The following is a 14,227-nucleotide window of genomic DNA, read 5'->3' as shown; positions in this document are numbered from 1 at the left end:
GGTCTTTAGCACAGCTTAACCAAATGTTTTGTTAGACTATGGTCCCCTATAGAGGTCTTCCAGTGCTGGAGATAAAGCTGGCATGAACAGTAGTGTTGTTGTTGTTTTTGAGTTCATTGATGCTCTTTGCCAGTCTGGTACTGGTGGGGAGAGACAGCAGTTTTGTATGGAGTTCTGCAGCCATATGTACTGTTGTATCCAACAGGAGGTAAAAAGTAGTGCTGGTGATAAAAACTTCCACATAAGCTGTGCTACAGACTTCTTGCTTCATTGGACAAACACTATGCATGCTATCTCCAGAGGTGCTAGTGATTACGGTGACTCAACATGCCCATGTTAGGCCTCTCTCTGCTTTAGTGCATGCTGGTGGGTGATAAGAACCTGCCCAGGATGCTGATATAGCAAATAATAGCAGGTGTTTCTGCACTGCAGCTCCAGAACTTGAGGGCTCTGACTGAGAAGGGCTAACAGGACTTCATGGTAGTCTCCCTGCATGAACCCAATGCAGCTGAAAAGCTGTCAGCTGTGAGATGACTTGGAGAAAAATAGAATTAATGAGAAGATTGTGGACAGAGGATTTTTGAGTATGCCTATGCCATTTCTCCTCATCTCTATTCCCTTTTTTCCAGACCAAAGGTTAATTGAATTACAACCAATCTTTTCATTTTGGTAGAATATTGATGCTCGGTTTGAATTCCTACACTGCTGTTGTAGTTGTTGCTTCCTGTGTTTTGACCTGCTCTGCTTTGGCTAGCATTTGTATTTTTTGGCTGTCTTACAGACTCCAGGAAGACGTGGCACAAGACTGTACCTTCCTTCTTGGTGATCTAGATCCTTAAATATCTTACAGGGAGACTGAGGGAAAAGCTTCCCTCCACTTCCCTACCTGTGGGGGCTGCTATTTTTTCTTCATACCTTTTCTCTGAAACCAGGGAATGATAAAGGCCAGATTTTGCTTTAATTTCACTGTCATTTAAATCTTTTTCATTTGACCTCGTGCAAGACTCTGACTTGATTTGGATATATTTTAAAACAAATAAAACCAGTCTGGCTCTTTAAGCTGCAGAAGCGGTTTAAGATAAAAGCAAATGCTTCTTGTGCTATCTAGGATAGTATTGCAAGCATCTGAGATTTTGTTTTAGCTCTATCCTAGTGCCTTTTTTCCCAGGTGAGATGAAAGTTTTATAATGAAAAGCATAAGTCCGAAATCAATTAAACCAGTGTAAAAGGGATGACTACTGGGCAAGCAGAGAGATAGAGGCAGGTAAGCACCTGCAGCCACAGAATGCCTTGACTCAGCAGGGAATGTTACCCACGCATGTTCATGAGCCAACGGCTAAAACACAGCCACAACAAAAGGAACAATGGGTATAGATATGACGCTAAAAATAAGTGTATCTGTTTGTGCTTTAGGGTGGTTTTCCTACAAGTCAGCATGAACAATGGGCTAACGTTCATCTCCAGCTCTGTCAGCATCACCAGCACACAGTGTGTAAGTAATTGCAATGGGGCTTGACAGAGAAACTATGAGATCTTGGGAAGTGGTGATGGCTCTTCAGGCAAGCACGGGTTTGACTGAGCACGGGTTCCCTGCAGCTGCAGCACCACGGTTGTTGACTGAATCCCTGCAGTTCTTTAAGAATCAATAGGCTAATTACGACTAAACCATTATTGGTGGTAGCTAAATCATGGTAGATTTACAGGTTGAACAGTTGCAACAGAAAAACCAGCACTCCCTGTCTGTTCCTATTCCAGGAAAAAGAGAAGTCCTTATAGGTAGGATCCTACCTAGAAGGGAACCTACTTAGAAGGGAACCCAGAAAAAGGGGTGAATGAGTATCAGGAAGCAATACCCTGTTGAGTATTGGGTTACCTATGGGATCTGGAGTGAAATGTGTAGCTGTCAGGACTTTCATCTAGAAGGGCCACAGCATAGAACATCCTCTAAACTTTAAGGGGTACTGTCTGTTTGGAACTTACAACATTTGTTCTTAGACCTCCACAATTTACCCCTAGTTCAGGTATTTTTTACTTCCAGTGAGGTGATTGCTTTTCTCTTGGTGTCATGTGGAATATTACAGGGGATGGCTGAAAACAGATAAATAGCCTCTAATTCTGGAGTGAAATTCCTGGTACCAGGCTGCTGCCCAACCAAGGGAGGATTTGCTGCTATCCAGCAGTGGCTGGGATACATATCTCCTGGCTGATGTCAGGTAGACCACTTATCCCCAGGGTAAGGGATTTTAGAATCCAAAACAAAACAAACAAAAAACAAACAAACAAACAACCCCAAACCAACTGATACCAATATTTGTTGCAATCTAACAACAGTTTGCTTTAGCTAAAGATTTGGCCTTGTGCTTGTGGTCTAAAAAATTGCCAAAGAACCTGATAACAAGCAGTTGGTATTGAATTTGAGCTTTATTGTTACTAATGTCAGAAGGACTTTTATAGCCTACACCAAATGCTGTCATATTGGTTTGTAATCATCATTGGCCTTTCTGACAGCTGCAGAGCAGAAGGGCAGGAATGAAGACAAACAGCGACTGGAGCTTGCAGATTTGATTTTTCTAATGTTTTCAGCATTGCAGTTGGGAAATTTTGCATCAGGTTGCTGGAACAGCCCAGGGTGTGTGGATGCAGAGTCCAGCAGAGATGATTTTACTGCTTCATCTGTTTTATTTTTATTATTATTTTACGAACTTTTCTTCAGAATTTTCTATAGTGGAGACTTCCCATGTTTTCTAACCCCTTTTGAGCCCACAGTGAAAAACAAATATTAACTGGTGCATTTAGTTACCCACTTGTAATTTATTCCTGATGGAGGCTGAAGTCTTAGCCCTAGCTAGGATCCCTACAGGCCAGAGGGTGGATGCAGAAAGCTTTCTTCTCAATAGCCTTAGGATAATGAGGGGACTCCAATCTCCAGTCCTGTCAATCTCATGATTTTTGCCCAGCTCCTACAGATTAAACACAAAGGACTCTTGGTTCTTATCTGGTACAAGAAAGACCATCTCACTCCAGTGGCATCCCATAAGTGGGAAGGCTGGTGGTTCACTTTCCAGCTTTGTTCTAATCTCACTCATTTTATTCTTATTGTTTTATAGACTCCCTCCATTTCCTTTCCTCTCCTGCTCTCCTCTCTGTGAGCAGCAGCCAGCTGGCCTGCTTAGCCCTCCTCCCCAGCTGGTGCTTCTGTCCTTTCTGTACAGTAAGTATCTTCTCTTGACTTTACTCCCAAAGCCTCTGTGTGATCCCTGTGCTTGTTTCTGTTCAGCTGCATGAAGTCTGCTATTTCCTTTTCGAAGTCCAGCTTCACTATGATGCTTTGTGTGTTTGATCACTGAAAGAGGACTCTCTAGCTTCTTGCTGCCAACAGCTCCCGAGCTGCTGCTGGCAAATGTCTCAGTGATTTATATGAGCACTTAGCATGGGAAAATCAGTGCCTGAGAACAGGACAAGGAGGCGATGTGTGTTTGGAGTAACAATAGCCATAATATGTACATATCCGTGGCTCATGCACTGCTTTGCTGGTGCTATGCTTGGATCTGCTTTTAAGGAGTGCATGAATTCTTCTTCAAAAATGATGTTTAAGTATTCTTTTATCAGCAAGCTGGCTTCAGTGGGAGCTCATGCTTCCTGTGGGTGTATTAGCGCTACATGTGCCCATGAGTGGATCAGAGATGGGTGGCAGCACTGAGCTGCAGCTGGGTAGTATCTTCTATCAGGACTCTTCCCTGTGCCGGTTGCTACACCTTGGCTTTCTCCTGCTGCCTGACTTAACAAAAGGGGTGAGTTACATAGTGTATCCCAAAACAGAGCAATTTGTTTTGTCAATGACAAGAAGTGACAAAGCAGTGGAGAAATGGTGATTCTACAGAGTTACAGGATCCTGCGCTAAGTACCTAGGAATGGTGTAGGAGCCATGAAAAGGTTAGGCATATCTTGAATATGCCAATCCTAGCACGTCTAGGTTTAGTCCTGAAGAAGAGCTGCGTACTACTCAACAGCTCATCCACATTTCACAAAGCACTTCCCAGATGGTGATTTCTTATTCACCCTCAGCTTCTTTGCTGTCTGGGGAGAAAACAAACCCACTGAGTTTTGCTAGAAGGTGATAAGTATGAGATTTTTGTAGTCTTGTCATTGCAACTCAAGAAGTAGTTAACAAAGTTGAATCTTATGGACTTTATCCTACAATGGAACTTGCTTTCTTTCTGTTTATTCTTTCAACTATCCTTGTTTGAATATGCTGTATAGCTTTCTCTTTTGGCCATCTCCCATTCCCTCAACCTGACTCATAGACTTTTCTTCAAGCTCTCTTCAATTCTTCCTGGTCCTAGTCTGTCTTCCAGTTTGTTACCAGATTTTGTGTTCTCTGGTACTCCTGTTGCTTGTGAATGAACTTAATACTAAAGAGGTTTTCCACAACTCTGGAGCACCAGAATAATTTTAACCCCATCCTGGAGCCCGTTGCAGTCCAAGGAAACTGCTTATCCTTTCATACCACTTCTCATCTGCATCAGATGTTGGATTTTCAAAAGCTATATGCTCTGTATGCTCTGTGGAGGCCAAGCAGCACACTGAAGACCTTCTTTCTTGTAGTCATCAGAGCAGTACTCAGCAGATATTCTGAATGCATTGCCATGAATGCAATGCAAAGTTCCTCAAGATTTATACAGGAAAATCAGAGCTCTGAGTCTCCTTAGTTGTCTGGTTACTCTGGAGGGCCAATTTCAAGTATTAATATTTTTTTAAAATGAAAAAAAAAAATAATTGACCACTGTTTTGTATCTAGGTACTCCCTGACCCCAGGCTCCCACTTGCAGAGTAGTTAGAATCAGGGATGATTGAGTCAAAGCAGTCCTGAGAAGCTCACCAGCAGTATTAAGAACTAGTTTATCTAAGTGGTCTGTCTGGGGTTGTGTGCAGCTCAAGGCAACAGAGGCAGGCTTAGCTGATGAGGCTTAGCTAATAATAAATTTAAATATGATGTTGATATGCTGATGGTTATCTGTATGCTTTTAGCTGCAGCGTTCCCATTCTTAGAGTATCTGCACTGATACATTATGCATCTCTAGTAATGAAATATTATTCTGCACCATTGAGTTTGATGGCGTAGTTTGAAATGCCCTTCTGACAGAACTAAGGGATCACTCAGAACAAGTTTGGGGACAGTTTGTATACAGTTTTATCACCTTTGAATCTAGTGAGCTACAAGCACAGCATATATAAGAATTACACATACCAAAAACAGGAGGTAGTTTCCTGAATCATGACTCCAGGTACAGATTTGTCACACAAAATATCCTAATGATGATAGTAATGGCCTGCACCACCTAAGTGAAGCTGTGTAATGGGGGAAACCTGGCTTGTTTACTAGATCTTCTTGTGTAACTTCAGGCCTCCTACTTCACTTGTGATGTATGCGGATAACTTAAAGGTAATCATCTTTTTGCAGCTGACTGGAACCATCCTTTTCATTGCTCTCCTGATTCTCTTTTTGCTGCTGGCTCTGGCTCTTCTTTGGTGGTTCTGGCCCCTCTGCTGCACTGTGGTAAGGATGGATTTATTTACTTCTTTTTTTTACTTGATATCAAGTTCCATTTCTGACTCACTTCTTTCTAATATGATAGTGATTATTTGGACCTTGTTTTTTAATGTAGTAGTGAGCCAAATGGCTTGATTTTACGGTGTTACTGATCCTGTAATGTGATCCATTGAGTAGTCCAGACAAGATTTAAATCTTACCTAAAGTCAGAAACTTTCATCAGAGATTTTACTGAATGAAATGATGACTAGATACCTTGAGAGATACATTAATGAATTTCTCTGCAAATGTTTTAAAGCATCTGTAAAATAGTACTGCTTAAAAGTAATTTGTTAAACATGTAAATCATAGTGACTGTGTATGGAGCTGAAAACTTTAGGTGTTTCACAGGGTCCAGTAGGCACCAGGCAGGGTTGGAGACATGCATGTGATGGTATTGGTGCTGCAGTGCAGATATTGCTATCAGTGTGAGTAATGGTAGTCTAGTGTTTATGTGCTGTGTGCTTGAACGTGAGGAAATAGAGCCAGGCAACCTATCTATGATAAGCAAAAAGTACAGAGGGCATAGCCCTGATGTGGAAGAAACCCTGTTGTTAACTTAGATTCCTCCCACCATTTGTATATTCCAGGTGATCAAGGAGCCACCTCCACCGCCACCTCCAGAGCCTGTAAGTATGCTATTTCTGATCTGTCACATTGTCTGCAGCTGCTGTAGTGCAGTGTACTGCCCAGGAATGTCACCCCTGTAGGTGCTTTAATGATACCTTGGAGGCTGAGAGAGGAAGTCTCTGGGGTCAGGACAGTTATTTCTGCCTTCTGACCTCTGTATGTATGTAGAGCAAGGTTATTTCCATCCACAGAGAAAATAGATGCCTAACTGAGAAGTCCATGAACACATAGTTCCTGCAGTTTTTTGTTCCTTCTGTTGTGCATCCATCACATAGGTGTGTAGAAAAATCTTTGCTTCTCCAGCAGTAAAATCATTGTGCTGAAAGCTGTCCCTCTTTCAGCAGAGCTGCTGTTCCCAGGAGGCGAGTACAGAACAAAGTCAGGCAGCTGAAAGAAAAGACAGAGAAGGCTGAATTCCTGTGGCTTTGGTACAGGAGAAGGGAGCAGGAGGCGGGTCCTGGCTGTGGTTTTGCTGCAGCCTGACCCTTGGCAGGATGCTTGGCCCTTCTGTATTTAGGTTGTGAGCTGTTAGAGGAAGGGTTGTACTTAACTCTCTTTGAGACGGTAATTCACAGAGGCCTTGATTTCAGCTTTGGATTTACTCTGTTATTATGATAGAAATAATAGCAATAAATAAAAGTATCTCCAGAATGAACTCATGGCTGCATTTACTCCTTTCCTGGGCACAGACAGATAAATGGTGGGAAATTATTTACCTAACCCACAAGAGAAGCTTACATCTTTCTTGCTGTAACTTGGCATGAATATCAGGAGGCAACCACAGCTGCAGTTTTGAGGTTGCCAGAGGCCATCACTGCTGTCTCTGTGATTCTGTTGCTTGCCCTGAGCAGCAGCATTGTGACAATTTAACTTGAGAATATTCACAGAAATCATTCTGGTTTTGGGGTGAGTGTTGTCATGAGGCACATAATCACAGCTATGCTGTGTTTGAGGGAGATTTCAGAGAGCATTGCACCCTGGCAGTAGGTTTCCCTGATGCTCTGGGATTATTCTGATCAGAAGAGAGGTTGAACCAGCACACATCTTCTTTAAGTTTGCTGAAATACCAAAAAAATACAGATGCTGCCCCTCCCTTTATTTGCTTGTGAGTCTACCTTCTGTAGATCATTGTTTCAGGATACGTAACACTAGCCTCCCTATGTACAGCATCCTGCCCTTTACCTAATATAGTCCGGCACTGATGCTATTAAACTGAATATAGGTATCTGAGTCTTATTTGAAACCACAGGTATTTGATTTCTAACACTTCTCAAAATGTACATGGTGGTTTTTAGTGTTTCTTTGCTATACGTGTTTGGTGCACAGGCTATTTATTATAAATGCTTTATCAACTTGAAAAGCATAAGCCATCATTAACAGTCCTGCTACTATCAGGTTTGCCAACACTGAAGGTTGTTAGGTGCAAAGAATTTAGATCTGTTAGATCCGATGAGAAGAGGCAGGGATTTTTAATACGAAACTAAGGTCCACTTTAAGTGAAACACAAATGAATTTAAACTATCGATGTACTGTCTTAGATGTGGCACAAAATGGGTTTGTGTATTACAGACTTCCAAGACATCAACAAAACAATCATACAACAATTTCCTTGTGTATTTCTGTGAGTTGGGGTTGAAAAATCTCATAGGTGCAGTGGTAATGTCAACTCTAGGCTTGCCTGGCAATATGAAAGAATTTGTTTGAGGAACTGACACATGAAACATAGCTGAGAGTTCAGTTGTAACTGAATAAATGATGGAAATAGCTCTCTACAAAGCATGACCTATGAGTTAAGTAAGAATAAACAAAAATAAAGGCAAGCTTTTTGGGAGATCCTATTGGCTTTTGGACTCTTATCTATTCATAGAGATGTGTAAAGGCCACTTCAAGAAAATGTCATTCAGTAACCTGGTAATGAGTTGTCCTCTACTATTTGACTTTCACTTGATTTCTTTTTTATTTTATTTATATTTTTAATAAAATTGAATTCCAAAATGAGTTTCTGGAACTGTACTTATGGTGTGACTTTCAGCTGGTTTGACTCAGTGTAATGACAGGGAGTCTGAGAAGTCCCAGCGACTTCTCCCAACTTGGGATGATAGAACTGCGAAAGTGTTCCCAGGGTTGTCGAACCAGAAATGTTTGCCAGCTTTTAGTTATGCAAGAACAGAACAGTGAACATGAAGTAAAACCCTGATTCAGATTCTCCCACATTCAGAAGAGGGGGAAAAAAAACATAAAAATCCATGGTCTTTATAATTATAGGTCAGAAACACAGGATCTGAACTTCCTGAAAATTTGGAGGTGCTCCAGTCTCAGTTCCAGCTCCAAACTGTTCAGCTTGAGCCAGACTCTACAAAGAATCAAGCAGCACAGAACAACTGGTTACAGCTGCCATAAGAAAAGGGCTTGATGCACATGTTAGAAATCTCACAGTGGTAGCTTTTTCCCTGTTAGGTGACATTAAATTCTAAAGGCACAATTAATAAATGAGTCCTTTGGGTTAGCTGATTGCAGCATTTTCTGCACAGCTTAGTGACAAGACAGCATTATGTACAATTCATCTGCACTTTGCTGTCCCTTAAAAGTCAGATGTGATTTTGAAGCTCAATGCATATTTGATTAAATAAAAGCTGCCTGAAGAGGAGAGGGGAATAGGCAGTCCTCCTTGGCTTGCCCAGTTGAAATCGCAGCTGCAGAGATGAGAGTCTTTTTTGTTTTTTGTCAGCAAGTAAGTGTAATGCACAAAGCCAAATTTCCAAGGACTGAACTGTGGGATGTTCATTTTTTTCACCATTTATATGTGAACAGCAGTAACATCTCTCTGTCTTTCCCACAGGAGTCAGATGATGAAGATGGATTGCCAAAGAAAAAGTGGCCAACTGTGGATGCATCTTATTATGGAGGCCGAGGTGTTGGTGGAATTAAGAGGATGGAGGTACTGTGGTCCTTCTCTTAAATAGTCCCTTGCAAATGATCTCAAAGATATACTTTAATAATGTTTTTGTGTAAGCAAACAAAAAATCCCACATATTAATATATTTTTGTTGGAATACAGGCCAAGATTTAATTAAGGCTCGTCTACCTGATTGCACCTGCCATCCAAGTCTCAGACATTGAGCTGCCACATTTGCATGAGTAATTAATTGAATATAGCATTGTGAGTAGGGGAAAATCTGCAGGTTAAGGAATGGGATAAGCACCAAAAGTTCTAATTTACTGAATCAAACCCTTCAGTTAGCGCAGTTGGCTCTGATTCTGTTGTGTGCTGTGGAGTTGCCCTGGTTTTGAGTATTTGAGTGTGTCATCTATGCTGTGTCTTGGTGGCTGGAAGCTGTTGGCTTTGGGAATTAAAAACAGTGATTTTTATTATTATTATTTTTTCTTTCATTTGAACATTAACTCCTAGTGCACAAAAGCTTGCCAGGGGAAAACTTCACTCTTGGTTCTCTGAAACTGGTCAATAAATCAAATCTTACCTTAGGATTCACACATCATACAGTCTTGATATGTAAGCTGTTGTTGTAAAAGATATTTTCCTTGTATTATCCTATGGCATACATATTTTGGAGAGGCAGCTGATAATGCTGTCATAAAAGGTTAACTCTTGTATGTTACCGCGAAGTTAGTGTAATATACCTTACCAAGGCTAATAGAAGCACAAGGCAGGGAATTATCACTCATTCATATTTGCTGAGGGTCTAATGGTGACTTGTAGGGATTCCAAACCAGGCACTACTACCAGATCTAATTGGCAGCTGAGGGAGATGGGCTAATGTGGGTCAGCTGAGATTCTGATCCAAACCAGAATGAAAGCACTGGCTTTTCACCAAGGACCTGAAAGTCTGCAGTCAGAGTACTGTGTCTTGATATCCTTTAACTGTTTTCCTCTGAAGCATGTTCATACTTGGTGCTGAATAGCTTCATGGATCACATGCTCTTGTTGAACTCAGGTTCACATTTCTGCTTGAGTCAAACTACAAAAGCAGTTTTTTATCTCAAAACAAGAGAGTGCAGTGCATAAAGATAAAGTTACTGACATCTTTTGTGGCTGTATATGGTCCTTTTTAGAAGAACTGTTTTTAGTATGAGCTGCCTATCAAATCCTTGTCTGCTGATCCTATTTTCATTTTGGAACTAATCCACTGGAGCAGCATAGAGCTATTTATATACACTGCCTACCTTCAACTAGTGCAGCTGCTTGCTTTTTAGGTAAGGCAATAGGAATTCACCTGTGTCCTAGTGGAACAGGGCAGAGTGCTTTGGGTTTCATTTGGAAATGGATTAATCTGCCTTGAATGCCTTAACGTCCCACTGCGCATCATGTTGTGCTCACGCTGGTAGTTTGGGCTGCTTTTCAGAGTTAATATATGGCTCTTAAATATATATTTCTGACTATGGTGCCTTCATGTATTTGGCTTCCTGTCTGAGGATATTTGAATTACCTGATGGAACTAGGTAAACACCTGCTTGTGGTGACCACCGCAGTGTCTGTACTTAATATTCTTTCCTGGCTTCAGGTACGATGGGGAGATAAAGGATCAACAGAAGAAGGAGCAAAACTGGAGAAACCCAAAAATGCCATTATTAAGCTGCCAGAGCAGGAGTATGAGCCCTGGGGACCTAAGCCGAAAAAACCCCATGTGAGAAAACCTCCTTCCCAGCGGAAGTGGTACACTCCAATCAAGGTAATGAGCCCATTTCTCAGTTTTATGAAGTCTGCTTTGCCCTGCATGATGCATGTCCTGCCTCCTAAGTGTAGCCTTTCTTATGGTGGATCTGGGGGAACCTATTTAGAAAAGTGGCCAGTATCCCTTAATTTTGCCTTTTCTTGGAACTTACATTGCCCCAGGTCCTGTGTTGTCTCAATTTTTTGAGGAAAGTGGAGAATGTTCGAGGGCAAGAGCAGAAATCTTCCCTCCCACAGCTCACCTCTGTGTTGGTCTTTTTGCACAGTTTGGGTTGCAACAGCAGATATCCCAACTCTTCTGACAGGGGGACCCAGCTGTACTCCATTCTGAGGCATTCTGCAAAGAAGTTCAGATAAAGAAAGTGCTTTGTCCTTTCTTTGGTTATAGAGTGGCTAAGGCTTGGGCCTGGGATTCAGCTCTATTCCCTCCTAGCTCAGCCACAAGACATAGTGTTTGATTTTGGGCTAGTCCCTCAGTCTCTCCATGCTTTTTCATCCTCATTTCTCCTGTATCATTATAGTATCTGATGTCTGCCTGTCTCCAACCTATGTATCCTCACACAACCACAGAGCTGTTATCTCAGCTTACAGCCAAGGAAGCTGGAGGGCTCGTGCTGGTGAAGGCAGCAGCATACCACACTCATCTCAGAAACACATGGCCAAATCCTAAACCAGTGTTTTGTGTGTGCAGAATGAGTCCTCCCCTCCCCATCTTGCTGTGTATGGTTCTCAGATGGGTTCAACAGTACTTGACTTTATTGGCTGGAATGTACCTGTGAGTGATGCCAGCCTAGGTCTTGTGTCTGCTTAACCAGTTCATTGTTCTGTCTTTGTTAACACAGCTCCTAACTTTGCCTCTGTGGAGCTGTTTAAGCTACAGTCGTTCTCATTGTGTTTTGAGCAGAGCGAGTTTGTCCCACTTGGTTATAAGGTCCATGTTACCACTCTGAGATCTGTTCTGGCTGTCCAACAGGACAAGGGCACAGGAGCAATTTTCATTCACTTTGATGCAGAAAGGCTGTATCTGCTCAGCTGTTGTTTAATTTTGTCATGTTCTCCTAAACCTTCTTGGTTATGTCAGATGTTTTTTTTATCTTTTATATTCCAGGGCAAACTTGATGCACTGTGGGCTTTGGTTCGGCGAGGCTATGATCAAGTCTCTCTTATGAGACCACAGCCAGGGGATAAGGTAAGGTGTCACAAATGCACTGTCATGCCATTTCTCTGTTAACAGTAGCATTGCTCTGTCCCTTGCCTTACTCCTTTTTAGGTTTCTTTTTTTTTTTTTTTTTGTGTGTGTGTGTGTGAGCCTTTCTCCTTTCTACATTAACTTGAGGCTAGAAATTTGTCATGAGAACCAGAGACTTCAAATGAGCTAAAATGTTTGCTGTGGCATCTATTTAAGAGTATTGCCCCAAAAGGTCAACAACATCTCCACTGTTATTATTGCAGCAGAGTGAGGTAGAAACTGTCCAGTTGCAGTTGTTTCTGGTTTTTTCAGCACTATAAGTTCTTACCCTTGTAGCTTTGCATTCTTGGGAGCATGTGTTGGAGTCCAAGGAAAAGTTCTTTGTAAACTCAATACTAGCAGATTTGAACTTAATATGTAGTAGTAATGTTGCAACTTCATTTTTCTGATGTTGGGTAGGAGGGATAATTGCTTCTCAGATTTAGTAACAGCACTTAGTGATTGTACTGTCCATAGTTTCTCACAATAGAAGGTGATGAAGAAACAAACTCTAGCAAAGTTAATGAAAAATAGAATTTCTTTAGAGTTCTGTGCAGAGATGCATCTCTTCCTTGTGACCTGTGTGGAGGCATAGGGTATTTTCCTGCCTTGATAAACTCAGATGCAGGTCAGGAGTTGATTCCTTGTTGGAGGAAGCAAGGAGTTTGTTCCTGAGTTACAGAGGTCTGCTCCGCTGTGGTACTGGGAGCTTCCCATTGTCTGTTCTGTTACTCTAGAGGAGCAACCTCAAGGGAGTTGTGTGCTGCTGCCTCTGTCTGTTCCACCTTCACATTTGGCTTTCTGTGTAGGAGCTTTGACATGCAAGTTCCAAGCAGAGATGGCTCTTTCTTTCTCCCCTGCCCCACAGTCCCTCTCTGCCAGAATCTCTACATTTTATCAGTATTGATACTTCAGTCTCTTCCATTTTTCTTTTGGTGTGTATGGACCACTAAAGGACAAACTCAGCTTCCCATGCTACTTTGTAAAATGGCCTTTTAACTTCTTTCACCAAGCTGCATTTTCAGGGCAGCTGTGCTCAAGACACCTTATTTACTTTTTAAGCACGATCTGGAGCTTCTGAATAGGCTCTTTAGTCCCAGCTGTATTTTGATAGCACTAACATTGTATACTACATATCTATCCCCTGCCTTTTCCTGGCTTGGCGGGTACATTTCTATGGGTGCAGAGCACAACAGAGCCTCTGTTATCCTGTGCAACCATGAAACATGCAGGGGCTGGCTCAGAACAGGGATGCTCAGTTACTTGCCCTTCAGCCCTGCTGCGGGGAGGATGAAGGACTCAAAAGGGGCTGTGTAAAACAGAGCAAGCTGAAGAATTATTGTATCAGGGCAAACATTAGAAAATCAAATGTACATCTGGGAAATAGGGTGGAAAGAATCCTATTGAGCCAGATTCAGTGGAAGAATGAGATAATCTGTTCCCTGGTCTGTGAAATTAACTAAAGCTGAAGAATATTGAAAGGGAAACAAGAAAATGACTGGCCATCACTCTGTTGTATAAATAAAGGATATTACAGGCCTGTGTTTCATGGAGAGATCTAGCACAGAGAAGAACAAGATTATTATGGATTGTTCTGTTGACTTTTCCAGTAGCAATCCGTTGGTGGAAAATGAGTTTGAGTTTGGCTTTTGGTGAGGAAGGAATATGTCAGTAAATCATAGAATCGCTTGAGTTGAGAGGGACACTTGAAGGTCTTCTGGTCAAACTCCTCTGCAGTGATTATGGACACCTACAGCTTGTGCAGGTGCTCAGAGCCCCCTTCTTGAATGTCACTGGGATGGGACATCTGCCACCCCTCTGGGCAACCTGTGCCAGTGCCTCACCACCCACATACTAAAAAAAAACTTCTTCCTGGCATTCAATCTAAATCCCCCCTTGAAACCATTTCAAAAATCATAATGTATGTAACATACTCCTGTATACTTGCATGCATAAGTCCTGACTAGAGCACATTAGTGCTATGGGTAACCTGGCTGAATGGACAGCTCTGGCTGTATGGAGCTAGAGGAGCTGAGCAACCCTCACAGCCCAGGATAGAACAAAGCACTGCTGCTCAGATGTGTTGACA

The 14,227-nt window shown here is 42.0% G+C and overlaps 1 protein-coding gene across 1 annotated transcript in view; it reads left to right on the top strand.

Moving 5' to 3' along the window:
* Positions 1–14,227, top strand: part of ANTXRL (ANTXR like) — a 52,160-nt gene that overhangs the window by 21,994 nt on the left and 15,939 nt on the right. The window contains exons 13-18 of the mRNA XM_015866789.2: positions 1,414–1,492; positions 5,462–5,557; positions 6,181–6,219; positions 9,060–9,158; positions 10,741–10,908; positions 12,019–12,099. Of these exons, the coding sequence (XP_015722275.1) occupies positions 1,414–1,492; positions 5,462–5,557; positions 6,181–6,219; positions 9,060–9,158; positions 10,741–10,908; positions 12,019–12,099 (562 nt within the window). The remainder of the gene's footprint in view (positions 1–1,413; positions 1,493–5,461; positions 5,558–6,180; positions 6,220–9,059; positions 9,159–10,740; positions 10,909–12,018; positions 12,100–14,227) is intronic.

The sequence above is a fragment of the Coturnix japonica genome, chromosome 6 (genome assembly GCF_001577835.2).
Source record: "Coturnix japonica isolate 7356 chromosome 6, Coturnix japonica 2.1, whole genome shotgun sequence".
NCBI classification, from domain to species: Eukaryota; Metazoa; Chordata; class Aves; order Galliformes; family Phasianidae; genus Coturnix; species Coturnix japonica.
Note: the sequence above shows the minus strand (reverse complement) of the source record. Positions and strands in the feature narration are given on the sequence as shown.